Genomic DNA, 16,955 nt, shown 5'->3' on the forward strand with positions numbered 1-16,955 from the left:
TTTGTCAATTGATAATACCGGAGACGGTCCCCACAAATCACTATAAATTAAATGTAATTTCTTATCACTGTGCAAAGAAGTTTTCGAGAAAGGCATCCTGTGGCTTTTATTGGAATAACATGAATTACGGATAGTACCGGTTTTTTAATCAGAAACTGGAATGGAAAAATCAAGCAGAAATTTATTTAGAGCACGATGATTAGGGTGGCCTAGTCGTCGATGCCACAGGTGATATGGGACAGCAACATTGCATTTGGGAGGACCTTCAACATCGCCCGTTAGCTACTCATACAGCCCATTCGTAGTCCATCCGCGAACCGATGGTGCCCCCGTAGTCAGATCCTTCACAAAATAAAAACGAGAAAAGAATTCAATAGAGGTGTTATTGTCTTGACAAAACTTAGAGACAGAGAGTAGATTATTTTTAATGGCTGGAGAGCAGAGAACATTTTGGAGATGGAATTTGTGATATAATGCATTAATGTTCACATTACCAGTATAGGAGATTGGAATGGTATTACCATTGCCCATGACTATATCTTCCGAACCATGGTAGTCTTGCATAGTGGCTAGACTTTGAGTGTCCGAGGCAATATGATGTGTTGCACCACTGTCAACGATCCACGGAGCTTGCTGATTTTGGAAGCTTGCAGCATAATTAGCGGGAGCTTGAAAATGATTGTGAGACCGTGTCCGACATACATGAGCTGTATGTACTCTACCATCACAAAGTTGGCAGTAAATGCTGTTGTTGGGAGGCTGTTGTTGTTGATTGTTGCGCCTGGGCTGCTGATTATTGCGCCATGCTTGATTGCGACTTTGTTGATTGAGATTGTTGTTGTTGGGTGCATTTGATCGCCGATTGTTGTTGGATCCCTGGCGTGTAGGAGTTGACGCAGTCCCCTGAGCAATATCAACAGTTATTGGAGCAGAAGGAGTCCTTTTGGCTTCCTCATGATGAAGAAAAAACTCATGATCAAGGAGCTTTTCATATAGTTTTTCGTATGAGATTGTTGAATCTCGAGCTCGGATAGCAGCGGAAAGGTGTCGGAATTCAGATCCAAGTCCAGTAAGAATCTTGACAACCAATTCTTCATTGAAAACGAGGGATCCAGCAGTGGCAAGTTCATCACATAGTGTGCGAACTTGATGAAGATAATCTGCAATAGGGAGAGAGTCCTTGGAAAGGCGGTCTAGACAGTCTCGAAGACTAAAGGTATGAGTTTGGGACTTGTTTGCATAAGCAATATGCAGTGCATCCCAAGCCATTTTGGCATTGGCAGCAGAAGCAACTGTACTAGCAATTGTTGAGTCTACAGATGCCAATACAGCATTTTGTATGAGCTGATCTTGCTGAAACCAAGCAAGAAAATCAGGATTGGGTACTTCTTGGTTATTTGCAGAGATAGTCTGAGAGGGGGTTGGTTTCGATCCATCAAGGTGACCAAAGAGATTGTGCCCACACATAAGCATGGACACCTGAGCCTTCCATAGTGAAAAGTTATGGCTACCAGTAAGTTTGATGGGAAGTTGAGCAACGGGATTGAACTGGACAACAGTCTTTGAACCGGAGGTGTTATCGGCATTGACAACAGTTGGAGAACTTGGAGCCATTTATGTGTGCAGTGCGTGGGTTAAAAAAAAAATTAGGATCAAGCTCGTTGGAGCAGTAGGGCTCTTGATACCATAAAGAGTGATAAAGGCAGAAGAAGAACTTATATTATATTGATTATCAGGTTGGCTTTATATAGCTAAGTGTAGTATATTAAAGCTGTGAATAATGAAACAACTTAGAGATAATCTAGGATACAGAGAAACCTATGTGAATAACAATCCTAAACAAAAGGAATCTGATAAGCACCAAAGAGATATTAAAAAACAGAATAACAAAAAGTCTTATACAGAAAGAGATAACTTGCTACTGCCGTTATTACAATGGAGCCCGACTATATCCGGATTCGCGCCGCGTAGGGCCCCATTCGGAGGGAAGCGCTCCCTACCAAGGATTTTTCAATACCCAGGGCTCGAACTCGAGACCTCTGGTTAAGGGAGGAGCAGTCTCATCCACTGCACCACATTTGTTTTGTATTTTTTTATCAATAAGTTCGACTATATTATATATACTGTTATTTTAAAAATAGCAAAAAAACTTAACGGGTCTTTCGATTGTGTATATAATGCATAAGATAATACAATGTTTGGTTGAGGTTTGTGAGTAATTAATTTCATAAAATTTCATACAAGATAATACAGTGTTTGGTTGGTGGTACTAAGTAATACCTGCATTAAATTATACAGGATTTATATACTTTTTATGCGGGATAGAATGTGAAATAAGAATACGTGTATAAGTAATACAAGGATTAAACCATTTAAAGAAAAAGATTTCTTTTAGAGTAAGTAAATCATGTAAAATATTTTTTTTAAGTATTAATCACTATATAACAACGATTCATTATTAATCACCGCACATAATTCCTTCACTAAATCACCTTACATAAAACTTCTACATTACTAGTTTATGCATGCATAACTTACTTCTAAACCAAACGATCTCTAGTGATTTGTTAGATATAATTTTAATAAAAAATGCAATTTTGTTAGACATAAGAAAAGGACAAAAGAAATTAAATTTAGAAAGAGACTAAAGAATCTCATTAAAAATGGTAAAGAAGGAAAGTGGGCCATATTGAGTTGGTGAGAGCGGCCCATAAAATCAGACCAATAAAGCCCACCGCCGTCAATGTAACTATGGCCCACTGAATATTTAGTTGCTTTTCGGCTTATACTACTTTTTTATTTTTTATTTTTTATAGCATGATTTAAATGCTATAAAATATTAATCACCTTCCTATTTAATTATTGGCAGCTGTTAGACCACTTTGTTAGTTGAGACCCAGGTTATTTATTTAATAAAATTATGCAAAATATAGAAAAAATCATCTCATAGGAACTATGTGTTTTTATGGTCATATTCGAACTCATATTTCTGTATCGAGGATAATCAAAATAAAGAAAAATACTTTTTTGATGAAAAATACATTTGTTGGAATTTTAATCGAGATACCTAAATAGGGCATTAGTTCATTCTCGAGTTCTTGAATCAAATTTAGTGGAATAAAATGCCAAATGCTATTTCCGGATGCACAAGGGTACATGTAAAAACATGAATAGCGAACGTGTTAAGAGGTACGAGATAGATGTAAAATCATACTTAATGAATTTGTCGCAAAATCATACGAGATAAATCTATGTTGACTTATCAAAAATGACATAATGGAAGAAAAAGACATATATATGCGATATCAATTAGTTGAAAATATGTCTAGTCATATTATAGTATGTTTACTTTATGTCGTATATTTTCCATGAGTGTTTTAGTTATGTTAGAAATTTATATACCAGTAAGCATATGTTTTGGTCATGTTAGTACGTTTATTTTAGGTAATACATTTTCTAGGAGTATTTTAAACTAAGATGGAGCTAAATGGAGAGACATTATCAGTTAATTAATATTTGTATTCGTATAGCTGACCTCAACTTTTTTCGAATAAAGACATAGAAACTAAAATTAATTTATTTTGACTCCACAATTAGAAACTATATTGTCATGGAAAAAGGAATATATTAATTGTATACAAAAATTGCTGGATTTCTTGATCTTTGAATAAGTAATCAAGTTGTAAGAATTGAAGCCTTTTTTTTTTATAGCTTTACAACTGAATAATTTTGTGCCAATTTTTTTCAAGAAAATGTGCATTGTTATGTCCGCAAAGTGAGTATTGCAGAGTTGTTGAATAGGCGGATCCGGGAATTTAAATTTATGAGTATTGCATTACAACTTATTTTTGCTTATTCTGTTCGGGATAGACTATTTATATATATTAAGTAAATTTTATAATACAAATATAAAATTTGAGCTAAAATTATTGGGCTCTGCCGAATCCGTAACTTCTACTGTTGCTCCGCCCCTTGTTGTTGATTTATCAACTTGCTCGAGTGAAAGAGACAAAATTAGCAATTTAATAAACTTTATCTAATAAGGATGTTGATTAATTGTAAATGAAATAGAGGAAACTATCTGTAAAGCACAATCTATTTACAACATAAACTATTCTAACAATATATATTTTATTATCTGTTAATTAAGTGGACCATTATCGATAAATAAATATAAAATATTACCCTTGGGTGAGATCATGCTAAACCCACTAGTATACACATGATACTCATTCAAGAATCCTGTTTGTAACGTGAATATTATTGTGTTATAGGGTACATATTATATGATTTAAAAGAAATAGACTACATAGTATATGATTTAAAAGAAATAGACTACATAGTATATGATTTAAAAGAAATAGACTTATATATAATAGATTTTTGTTTTTAAAAACAATTCATTACATTGAAGGATCGAGAAGGAAAAGGAAAAAGGAAAAGGAAAAGGGGTAATGAATTTAAAAAAAAATATTCTACACTATCAATGTATTTTAAATGGTGTGGTAAACTATTTATCTTATTTTTCAGGTTATTAATTTCACTTATTACGAAAAATTTTCTGTAGTTTTTTTTAAAAGTTGACCTAATACTATTACACGTTCGATGTATAAAACTTTAAACTCTTATATCATTAACGACTATTTAGCAAGATAATAATGGGTGGCAACAACCTTGGCATCCCTTCAATAGTTCTTTATTTTAACTTTTTAGATTATAGAGACTATTTATTTCAATTGTTTTAAGTTACGGGGTTCTAAAGTAATAATTTATACATATTAAATGGATTTTTATTGACAAAATACAAAGTTCGAACCAAAGCTATTGGGTTCGGCTGAACTCACTCCCGATACTCTAGCTCCACCCCTGTATAGAGGCCGTTTGATTATTGAGATTAGGATACCAATATCGGTTTAAAATGTATGATTAAATTTATTTAATGTTTGGTTATATGTTGCTAACCAAATGACCCCCTAAAATTTAATTAAAGTATTTATGAAATTGTTTAGGAATTAAACAGAAGTTTAAAATCAGTGTAATCATAGTGAGATGAGAATAATATCTTTCCTAACACCGATTTGATTCCCATGGCAAAGGGCATCCCTTTTTGGGTACATTGCCAACTCATTTCCATCTAAAATAATTCCTCTTTTCTCAATAAAATTCTTTTATTAAAAAAAGTTATAGAGATTCTTATTCCAAGAATGAAGTGCATATTTGATTCTATGTGGCAATGTTTGAAACAAGACGATACATAACATATATTATATTTCTTAAGAATAAGATATTCAAAGCATTTCATACTCAGAAAAGCGGATTCAGGATTTAAACTTTATGATTTCTGTATTTAAAGATGTCACTGCATCCACTGATCGTTTGATGCATACACATGATATGAGCCAAAGTTACTCGCTTCAACCGAACTTAGATCTTATATGATACATCCGCTTCCCTCTCTAGTGTATATAACAATATTATGAGTCAAAATAATGTAATTATTGAGAAGCATATACATATAATTAAGCTATAAAAAAATCATTTATCATTTAAATTTGTTATATACTATTAGATTATTAAAGATCAGTTATAGATAATTGTATATAATTAGCATGGTTTTGCAACATGAAAAAAGAGGGGAGTCGCATGTTACAACGATAAAATTGCAAATTATTTAAATACCAGTGTACATAACTTAAATCATTTCAATTATAGTAAAAAAAAATATTTACAATGAAAATATTCCGTATACTCATATATTATTAGCGTATAAAAAACAAATCAGCTCAAAATGTAAAGCTTATCAATAACATACACGTCACCACTGCAATCGAGATTAACGTCACGCGTTCAAGTTCTATCATAGACAAAAGCTTAATATTTAAGTGTAAACACTATAAAATAACTCATTATTCATAAAATTACATAACCTAATTTTATGCTCCTCATAAAACACACGTATCGTTTATATTGCCAAATTGTATTTTACTATTCTAATCAACGATTCGCCCCATTTGGGTCCATAAGTAGTAGCACAAGGATAACTGTACAGATAGTAATTCTCAAGTATGCTATTTAGAGATTAGTCAATACTTATTTTAAACTGAAATTTTAAACTAAAAACCTTAACTGCAGGACAATTCAGGACATTTTTGTCCCGAAAAAAAGAACTAAAAAACTAAAATTCAAGACGCACTGGCTAATTCCTAAATAACATCCCTTTAAAATGGCTACATGGTGTCATTTCTACGTAGAGCATAGTTGGACTAGCTAAGGTTTCCTTACACTGGCCCAAGCCCAACTCAGAGAAGTAGGAATGGCAATGAGGCGGTGCAGGTGCAGGTTTGAACCTAAGTGGGGCTGGCGGGTTTGTGACAGTGTGGGTGTAGGGCGGGGCGTGGCGGGTTGAATTTTTTTTAAAAAAAAACTTGCAGTTGCAGGGCGGGTGCGGGTTGATGCGGGTATGGCTGCTGGTCTGGCCAAGAAACATATACTGATCCAAAATTTTGCATTGCCGCTGTTTGTACTATATATTATTTTACTTATTAGATTACATAGTTTCTCACCTTTATAATAAGATGGACTCAGAGCTATTTATACTTTTCCTTTCTTGATGATTTGGGGATTGGAGTTTCAACTTTCAAACGACTCATTGCAAAACAGAAATAAAAAATGTTAAAACAACCAAGCTTATAGCAATTGTAAATAAAAAAAATAAAAAAACTTAAACAGAAAACTCATTAATTTAGAAAAGTATTACTAAATTGCAAACAATTAGTGAAAAAAAGACAAACCGAGACTTGATATGGTAACAACGGCAAGGCACTTGTCATTTTGTTTTTGTTAGGGAGGTGCTTGTATAGTATTTGGGTTTAAATTAAATTAATACTATTTCAGAAAAAATGAAAAAGTAGTTTATGAATCTTAATTTTTACTATCAAATTCATCCAAAAAAGAAAAAAATTTAAGGGGGGCGGGGAGGGGGCAGGTTAATGCGGGGGCGAGCAGGGTGGGTTGAAACAACAAATTATGTGATGCGGGACGAGTTGAAATCTTTGAGAGTTTGCCCTGCAACAGCATCGCACCGCACCGTTTGACATCCCTACGGAAGGTTTGACATCCCTACAGAGAAGTTAATTGCACACAGAATTTGTCTACAATTATCAAACACTTCAGAAATCTTAGCTCCAGTTTCTATAAGAATTTGTCACATAACAGGACCTAATGCATAGTCAAAGTTACTACAATTTACACTCATGATATCAAAAATGCTAATATAGGATTGGCCAAGCAACATGAGATGACATGACATAGGTTCTCTTACTTCTGGGAGGGATCTGTTGAAACATCAAAACCTGGAGGAACAAATACAACATCGTCCCACTTTGACGTCGAAGTATCCTGCAAAAATATGTTCATTCTTTGTTATTCGCACTGATTATAATACGGCCATTAACCAAGGGAATGTGCATTTAACAAGCAAAATGAACAAAAATAACAGTGTAACGCATGATGTGTGAGTTAGGCACATGTCACGAGTTCCAATGATGTTGCATACAAAAGCCTGGTATTTAAATGGAGAAGGGTAGAGGGTCGGCTATTATCCACCGAGTTTTGAACCATGTGCTATCTGGCTTCAGCGATTTCTTATTATCAAAAGTAAATAGATATAAGAAATTAAAACGGGTAAGAGGATGACAGAGAAGTTCTGCAAATTTTCCCGACATCATTTGTTGGATCAAGAACTTGAAGATATAACATGTAAATTTCTTGTCGAGGATTCTCACCTTCATGCCTTGTATTATATCCTCCAGAACAGCAACCTATCAAATCAGATGACAATTCTTGGTCATAATTCATGAAGCTAAGACGCACCGGTAGGTAAATATCAATAGACCTACCTGAATATCTCCTTTCAAAGCAGGATTCAATCGCCCTTGCTGCTGAGAAGCTCTTAGTAGTGAGTTCTCTAGGTCCTCCTGCACAAGTTGATAAAATTACACGAAGGGCGATATAGCATCATATCACATTAGTGGATACTAACTCCAGACAATTAGCTAACCTTCCTGAAGAAAACAGGGCGATATCTCTTGTTCTGGCTCCTCAGAATTAAGCTCCTTGACTATAATAAACGATCAGATGGATAAATGTCATTTTCAAACTCATGAGGAGGAGAACTGACAAGAAAAACAAGATCTAGTATGCTATATTTGTGACCATGCTATATAGCACAAAGTTTCTGAGCCGAGGGTCTATCGGAAACAGCCTCCCTGCCCTATCGGGGTAGGGGTAAGGTCTGCGTACACATTACCCTCCCCAGACCCCACTTTGTGGGGTTTCACTGGGTAGTTGTTGTTGTTGTTGTTGCTATATAGCACAAAGGGCCATCATGTGGCATGAAATTCCAGCCCACCATTCACATAATCTATGAATCTAGCGGTGCTAAATCTGTTGTGAAATTATGTGACTGTGATTTTCAGATGTCGGCGTGGTGTTTATCTCAAGCCTTGGTGGACACAGTTATCCGGTACCTGCGTAGGTGGGCCGCTGGAGATAGCAGGTACCCCGTTAGTCAAGGTGCGCACAAGTTGGAACAAACCCACAGTTATAAGAAAATTACCTCAAATATTCTACTGGCTACTGCATTCTCTCACCAGTACAGGAATTGGGCGACTCTGCCCACCAAAACTTAGATAAATGGGAAGAAATCACCTAGCTTTTTTGCTTTTGCTAGGATCCGGATCCTGTCTGCCATGATATTCTTTTTGAATAATAAAATTTAAGCAAACTGTGAAACATCGGAACTCTCCCATATTTCGGTTTGTGGAGATGGTTTTGCATCCGTCAACATATTCAATCATGGAAATGTTACGCCCTTACTCATCCAAAAGATTGGCTTATTTCATAATAAGAGATTGGTATTTTTAGGAATATAATAAGAAATATATTGGCACAAACATGTGAGTCCTATTAGGAAATATTAAATAGGTTTGCCATTAGATCTCTTTCTTATATGAATGAAGAGGATATCTAGCTTAAAACCTCAGTAGTGGTCACATTATTAATGATGGTTCTAAAGTTAAATTTGCATCAGGCTGCTACACAAGCGATAAAAGAACTTTCTTAACCAGGCAACATCATCCAAGAAGATGAAACAAGAGCAATACAATGCGGTCTCAAATGCAGAGGTCGAAGCCTCGCAATATTTTGCGCGGATGGCTTTTTGCCTTTAATCATTTTGGGAATTTATTAGTGCACACAGGGATTCTCATAATTCTAATGAAGTGAATAAAAAAGATGCTTCCACTCACACACGAGGATATAGCAGTAAGCACAATTGACAAGGCAGATGAGCATTTCAGTTTCTAAGCCGACTTTTTATATCATGCTTTGGCAGTTCTCTAGCTGCTAAAGGATGCCAAGATTAAAGCTGAGAGAGTGTACCTGAAACACTGGAACACCATAAAAGCTCTCATCAGACGTTCCAGTCCTTTCCCTTTCCTAGTTGAAAAAACAAAGGCAGCAGAATATGATCAGCTTCAGATTATAAAAGGAAAAATTTATGGTGCACCAAATGATATTTTAAACATGATGAATTAAATTTGGATGCACAAAACCATTTTTGGCATAAGCAGAAACCTAAATGTTATTCCTCAAAGAAATATCACTTAAAGATGAGGCCTCCTAATATTTGACTGACCGAATATATGTTATGACACTATGTTCTGGAGTCCACAACTGGTACATGTAATCTTTGTTACAGTAAAAAGAAACTTACTGAGCAACAGCTACCTTTCATCCACTTCAACCTAAAAGCAGCTTCTGTTTACTATATATTTATCTCTAAGATGAAGAAAACATCTTAATACTCATCTGAAGTGCCACAAACATTCAGATTTGGCGTCAAGCAAAAGTATCTACTACTTATTGTTGTGCTATCTCATTACTCTGGATGTTGTTAGTATTTGGTCAAACAAAAGACGGGTTCAGACAATGTTTTAGATAGGATTCCTGTTGAATCGTCAATCACAACATATTTACAGAGAAGGAACCTTGGAATAACCAAAGGTGCTCACGTAGCACAGGATGTTAAAATCATCGATAGGACGAAGTACTGAAACTGGAAGAATCTTATGCTTGACAATGTATGCAACCAGTGCTCGCACATATGCCAGCTTAAAAGGGAAAGCTAGAACAATAAAAAAGTGTCTAATCTTCTAATCAATACACATAAATTGTGTAAAAGTTTCATACATAGTGATACTAACAACAACAACAATAACAACAACAACCCAGTGGGATCCCGCAAGTGGGATGCATAATGATACTAAAACTTTCAAAATCTTGACCAATGTCCATGAGCCAAGGGTCTATCGGAACAACCTTTCTACCTTCCTAGGGAAGGGTAAGGTCTGCGTACACACTACCCTCCCCAAACCCCACTTGTGGGATCCCACTAGGTTTGTTGTTGTTATAGTCGAAAACTTTGGAATACCTGCGAATACTTTGCAATGATAATGACTATGCTCAGCAAGCAGAGAATAGGTAATAGCTGATCCAGGAAAGCTATGATACTCTGCTATAATAGACTAATGGAGACCTTCAAAAGAATAATCTTTTGTTTGATTAAGAACATAACAAACTTATTGACCTATAGACAGCACTTCTTGAAGATCGACAAGCAACCCAGTATCAAATTCTCACAATACCACTATGAAGATTTAAGCACACACTTAGTCTACAGCAAAGAGAATTTCAAACCAAAATCATAACATTGACTTCATCAATAAAAATTACAAAAATCTGTATCACCAGATATTCACCTTGATTGCATTCTTTACTTGAGATGCCTCTGGTATCAACCTGAAAGCCACTCCATCAACTTTGAGCTGGAAAACCTGCATTATTGACTCTCAATTAGACTCAATAACATTTTTCTTTTGCAATCAAGGATACAACTATCAGCCTCCGATAATCAGTTTTTTAATTCAATGACGGCAATTACTAGCTCAGTCATGCTTGTCCTACTTGCTTTTGTTCTTTCCAATGCCACATTATCTTTACTTCATTGTTCTAGTTATAAAAAGTAAACACATGGCCATTTCTCAACAAATGTTAAACAATTCTTATTCTCAGTTCTTTCTCTAAATTTTCAGTTCTTCATGAACATTGTATGTCCATACCTTCTTATCCGCAGATTTCTTTTACTATTTGTTGGTTCGTTTGCTTCGATTATTCTATCTCTGTATCACCTATCTCGATGTTGTTACCAATTGTTATTTCTGCTTCTTTTCCTTTGTTCTTTGAGTCGGGGGTCTATTGAAAACAACATCTCTACCTTCAAAGGGCAGGAGTAACGTCTGCATACACTCTACCCCTCCGCCTCCACCCCAAGACCGCACTATGTGGATTTCACTGGGTTGTTGTTGTAGTTCACTTCCAAGACAACCATATTTTCGACTAAGAGGTAATCATGTCAGTACACGACAGATCAGTTTAGTGTTTGTTACAAGTCTTTTTAGTTTGTTTAAAAATTTATATGTAACCTAAAGAATGTAAAGAACCTTCGGAGTTAGAGAACCCAAATCACTAAATTGAAATGGGACGGGCCAAATGGAGTGAAATGATTATTGAGGATTTATATAGTCGATCACAACTTAGGATTAAGACATAATTCTTGTTTCTCTTAATAATCATGTTAAGTCAAACACATGTTTTATAAGGGCTCACTTTGTTGCCGCATAAAAATATAATCTCAACATGAAATTCCACAAAGAAATACAATGTTTGTTTAACTACCTAAGGAAGAATAATCTTTGTTTATTAAGGTAGCATTTGATTAGCAGTATTAAACACCACATTGCCAGTGGCCTTGTAAGCTATGCAGGAATCTATATATTATTTCGTGCAAAATAGAATGTGGAATAGGAAACATGTATTACAGTACATAGATAAAAATATCTTAGGACAAAAATTCCCTTAAGTAGGCAATCTATGCATAATAATCCCCACACTAGTACTCAATGCATAAAAATCCCTACATTATTTTTCACCCCACAACAATCCTCACTTTTTTGTTCTCCACATAAACAAATCCTTCATTATAATCGCAGCAAAACTAGTCCATGTACTAACCCCGCTAACATTATTTGACACTATTTGTTATTACTTTTCTTTTTCAGATGACTGTGATGTCGGGGCCAATCGCAGCCAATAAAGTTAACCTTATTCAGAGCAACGGGAACAAATATTAAGTAGGCAATCTATGCATAAGAATCCTTGCAGTAGTACTCAACCCATAACAATCTCTATATTCTTTTTCACCCTATAACAATCCTCGCATTATTATTCCTCACATAAACAATTTATTATATTCGACACACAACAAGTCCATGTACTACCCCCCCCCCCCCCCCTCCCGAACACTATTTTTTAATTTTCTTAAGTTTTTCTAATGATAGTGGCGTCTGTGCCAACTTGCGCGCACCTATTCTAGCTCCCACCAGCACGGGTACAAGATAACTCTATCCACCAAGGAAAAATTACCTAGTGTTCTTTTGCATCCGCTATGGTTCTCATCGCACTTCATTGACCCGACATAACACTACTAGTCGAGCATAGATATTCATCATGGATGTGTCCAAGGGTGGTCCACTGAACATCCTTCCCTGAGAAATATACTGTGTATAGAGTCAAATATTACTTGTTATTAATTAAAAAAATAGACTTTGAACACCCTTGCGTAGCCCACTAGCAAAGGTTGTTCAAAATTTGAACACCCCTATTAAATTTCCTAGCTTCGCCACTATTAATCATAACACGATAAACACATCCATTACACAAAAATGAGTTGTACAAAAGCAATTAATGAAGCTAACCTTGTTAAGAGCAACAGGAACAACCCTCGAGCCATTTCGCATGGTGGGGTCCATAGATTCCATTTGCTGACGAAGAGCTTCAGCATCAGCTTCACTAAAACAAAACAACCCAAGATTTTTACCAGTACTAACACCCGAAACAAGCACGAATTCTTCAGAAGCATTGCTAAGTGCATAAACAGGTACTCCAGCCAACCTCTCCTCAATAGCTTCAGTAGATAAAGATTGCTTTTTTACACTATTATTATTAGTAACACCAATTTTAGCCCATGGGTTTTGTGAATTTTGATAAGAATTAAGTGTGTTGAGTTGCGGAAAAGTGGTTTGAAGGAAATTGGAGAAGTGGGTTTGTAAATTCTTGAAAGTTTGTTGGAGCTGTAGATGTGGTGGTGTTGCTGAAGAAGAAGATGAAGATGACTGTTTAGGTTTGAAGATATTCATGTTTTATTAGGTGAAATTAGAGAGCAAATGGTGAAAAGGTTTTAAAAACTGCTATAGATTTTGTGTCTACAGAAAGGGGTTTTGGGGTGTGTGTGTTGTGGGTGGGGGGTGTTGGGGGGGGGGGGAGGAGAGAGAGAGAAGAGAGACATAAGATAGAGATGGAGAGAGCCAAGGTAAAAAGGAAAATGTTTACCTATATTAAGGGTGTGTTTGGTATAGCGGAAAATGTTTTCTTGGAAAATAAGTAGTAATCTTATTCATTTTTCAATGTTTGGTATCCAAATTAAGGAAATAACTTCTCAAGAGTATTTATAAATAATTTTGATACAATAAACACGAAACTATAAATTTTCGAACCAACAAATTTCATATACTACCGAACCGTTAAACTTTCGAAACCGCGAAATTTTGAACCCGTAAACTTCCAAACATATAAACCTCCGAACTCATAACTTTGGAACTTGTAAAATATCAAACCTGTAAACCGAAAAAATAAAAAACTAAAACTAACAATATTTATATAAAAAAAATAAATTTTTGGGGCGGGGGAGGGGGAAGGGGTGCTGAAAAACGAAAAAATAAAAATCTGAAATTACAAAAGAAAAACACTTTTTTTAATGTGGGGTAAGGTGGGCAGTGGGGTGGGGAGGGGTGGGTGGTACAGAAAAATGAAAAAAATTTTTAATAAAGGGCGGCTTCTCCTATGTCGTGTCAAATTCGCATCGAAAAAAAGAGATTTGTCCTCTCCTATAAAGAAATCAAAAAATAATTGTTTCGTAAAATCTCGTCTAATACTAATATCTAATCACTAACAATCTAAAATCTAATAAAAAAACTAAGTAATAAATTAAGGTTCTATTTCAACACGGAACAAAGGGGACAATATACAGGATGGGTAGAAAGAGGTGTGATACTTGGCTTGATTCAGGGAAACTACAAACTACAGGATAGAAAAGAATATACCAATCCTAAGGATCCGTAGGATTAATTGTGGATCCAAGACAACAATAGAAAGATTTGAGTCTTAGATTTTGATTTAGTTTTCTAGATTTTGTATTTCAAATCTTGTATATCTAGGTAAGTATATACTTAGTCAAAATATATGCAATAGAATCTTTGTTGTATTCGGCTCAATCCTTTTAGTAAAAAGATNAAAACTAACAATATTTATATAAAAAAAATAAATTTTTGGGGCGGGGGAGGGGGAAGGGGTGCTGAAAAACGAAAAAATAAAAATCTGAAATTACAAAAGAAAAACACTTTTTTTATGTGGGGTAAGGTGGGCAGTGGGGTGGGGGAGGGGGTGGGTGGTACAGAAAAATGAAAAAACGGAAATTTGAAAATTACAAAAAAAAAAAACTTTTTTTGTGCGTGGGGTGGGGCAGTGGGGGTGGGGTTTGGCGGGATGGGTGGTGCAGAAAAAAAAAAGTAAAATTACAAAAAAAAAGTAAAAGAAAAACTTTTTCTTGCTTTGGGGGAGGGGTAGTAAGATGGGTGGTGACGAAAAAAAACTGAAATTGAAAATAAAAATATTTTTGGAGAGAGTTGTGGGGTGGGTTGGTGAGGGTGGGGAAAGTTGAGGAGGAGAAACATTTTGAGTAATAAGGAAAATATTTTTCAAACATTTAAGCCAACCAAATACGAAAAAAATTAGAAAAAGTTTCGGAATTCCTTCGTACCAAACACACCTAAGGTAAAACTTCGGCAAATTTTTTTATTTCAGCAGCCTCAAACCATTGAGAAATTTTTACCTATTAATAAGTGAAAAGATTAGTGCAACATCACAACTCTAATGCCAATCTTTTTAGCAGTATTTTTAAGGGATCGTCCATTTAGAAGGATTAGAAGAAATCTTTTCAGGATAAAGTTCCTCTTAAGATAGCACAAACTTTTATTAGAAAGATAAAATAATTTTCACATAAGTAATGCACTTTTTATTTGACTGTATAACAAAAAAAAAATCACTGCATAAACTAATGCAGAATTCAATTAGTTTGCGATTTCAATTAGTATTTGTCTTAGATTTGCAAAAATTATGTACTTTTTCAGTCTTAATTTTCATGACGGTATTTGACTGGCCAATGGCCATAGAGTTTAAGAAAAAAAGGAATACTTTTGGCACTTATGATCTAAATGAGCCATAAATATTTATATTGGTTATAAATCATCTTATTAAGTGTACAATGAGCATTTTATGGTTAAATTATTATTAAGTATAAAAAATAATTAACATTCCTTTTTAAACTGACTAAAAAAATATCATATAAAATGAGATAGAAGAATATCATTTTTAATGGGGTAAAATGTAAAATAAGAATACTCATCTTATCACTGTAGAGTTAAAAAAGAACGAACAAATTATTACAAAACCTTACATTGTTAGAATACAGGTTGGTGTTCATACGCAGATGAAGTAAATTTGAAATACAAAAGTTATTCATTTACTAAAATGTTATATGCAATGTAAAAATTGAATTATTATACTTGAATGTGTATATATTTTATATTATTTAAAGAGACAGCAAATTTGATAATAAATAACGGAAGAGGTCGATAATAAATATACTATGTTTGACAAAAGTTGGCGCGGGCATAATAAACTATGGTGTTTGTAGGGGCAGTTGCTCATTGTAAGCCTAATTTAATTATAACTTCATTATAGTAATATTTATTTGATAAATAACTTATCTTTATATTAACGTTAAGTCCCAGGGACACATGATAAAAATATATATATGAAATTATTTTAGCACATAGATTAGAAATCAAATAACACACAGATAGAGGCGGAACTATACTATAAAGAGATCTAGGGGTCACTGGCACCCGTAAAGTTCCACAAGAATTTCATGTATACATGTACCTATCTTTAGAGAATAGCGATATATTAGTAGTGGACACCCTATATACAAAGTAGATCTTGGTTGAATCCAAAAGTGCACCTACGACCTTCAAATCCTAGGTCCGCCCCTGGACATAGAGAACTATGTGAGAGTTGAACTAAATATGTTCCATCACTTAAATTGCCTCATACTATTTGATGGATATAGTCAACTTTGTCGCCCTTTCAAAACACTTAAAATTTTCTAAATTGTATTAACATGGGTTTACCACTAAGAATGGACAAAGAAACAATTAAACCAAGATATACATTTAACACGACTGATCACATAGCCATTGGGCCCGGGCTTAGCCCGAGCATAATCTCACTAGTAATTGGAATAAGAAATTTTACCTCCTATAGTAAAGGTATACAACATATTTATTATAAATAAAAAAATTTTTAAAATATTATTTTCTATAGCTACCTTTTATATTTATAGCAAAATAAATATTTATGGTATATACTACTATTGAGGCATGAAATAAGGCATGAAATATGCTATTTATGTTTTTCCTCTCTCTTTGACAATTGGACATACCTATTTTTAAGGTGATTGTTGTTACTGTATTCATAAATATATGGCGCGAATACATGTGAATACATGCACATACAGTTGGACTGCCCTGATTTCAGGCGCTTTTTACTTATGTATTCATGAATACAGCAGAGCCATAAATGTGCGTACAGCTGGATTGCCCTGATTTTAGGCATTTTTTGCTGCTATATGAATAAAGCTGGACTCCCCTGATTTTAGG

General features: G+C 34.6%; 2 protein-coding genes across 2 annotated transcripts; both read right to left on the minus strand.

Annotated features, from left to right (window-relative positions):
* Positions 287-1,614, minus strand: LOC109229883. Its single transcript, XM_019395432.1, has 2 exons — positions 495-1,614; positions 287-342 (listed from the first exon to the last, which is right to left on the minus strand). The coding sequence occupies exons 1-2, from the start codon at positions 1,612-1,614 to the stop codon at positions 287-289; spliced, it is 1,176 nt and encodes a 391-aa protein (XP_019250977.1).
* LOC109228786 (protein TIC 22-like, chloroplastic) lies at positions 7,117-13,424 on the minus strand. Its single transcript, XM_019393991.1, has 7 exons — positions 12,876-13,424; positions 10,821-10,895; positions 9,442-9,498; positions 8,060-8,119; positions 7,899-7,976; positions 7,785-7,820; positions 7,117-7,398 (listed from the first exon to the last, which is right to left on the minus strand). Exons 1-7 carry the CDS (start codon positions 13,314-13,316, stop codon positions 7,318-7,320), a joined length of 828 nt encoding a protein of 275 aa, XP_019249536.1. The 5' UTR covers positions 13,317-13,424; the 3' UTR covers positions 7,117-7,317.

This window comes from Nicotiana attenuata, chromosome 7 (genome assembly GCF_001879085.1).
Source record: "Nicotiana attenuata strain UT chromosome 7, NIATTr2, whole genome shotgun sequence".
NCBI classification, from domain to species: Eukaryota; Viridiplantae; Streptophyta; class Magnoliopsida; order Solanales; family Solanaceae; genus Nicotiana; species Nicotiana attenuata.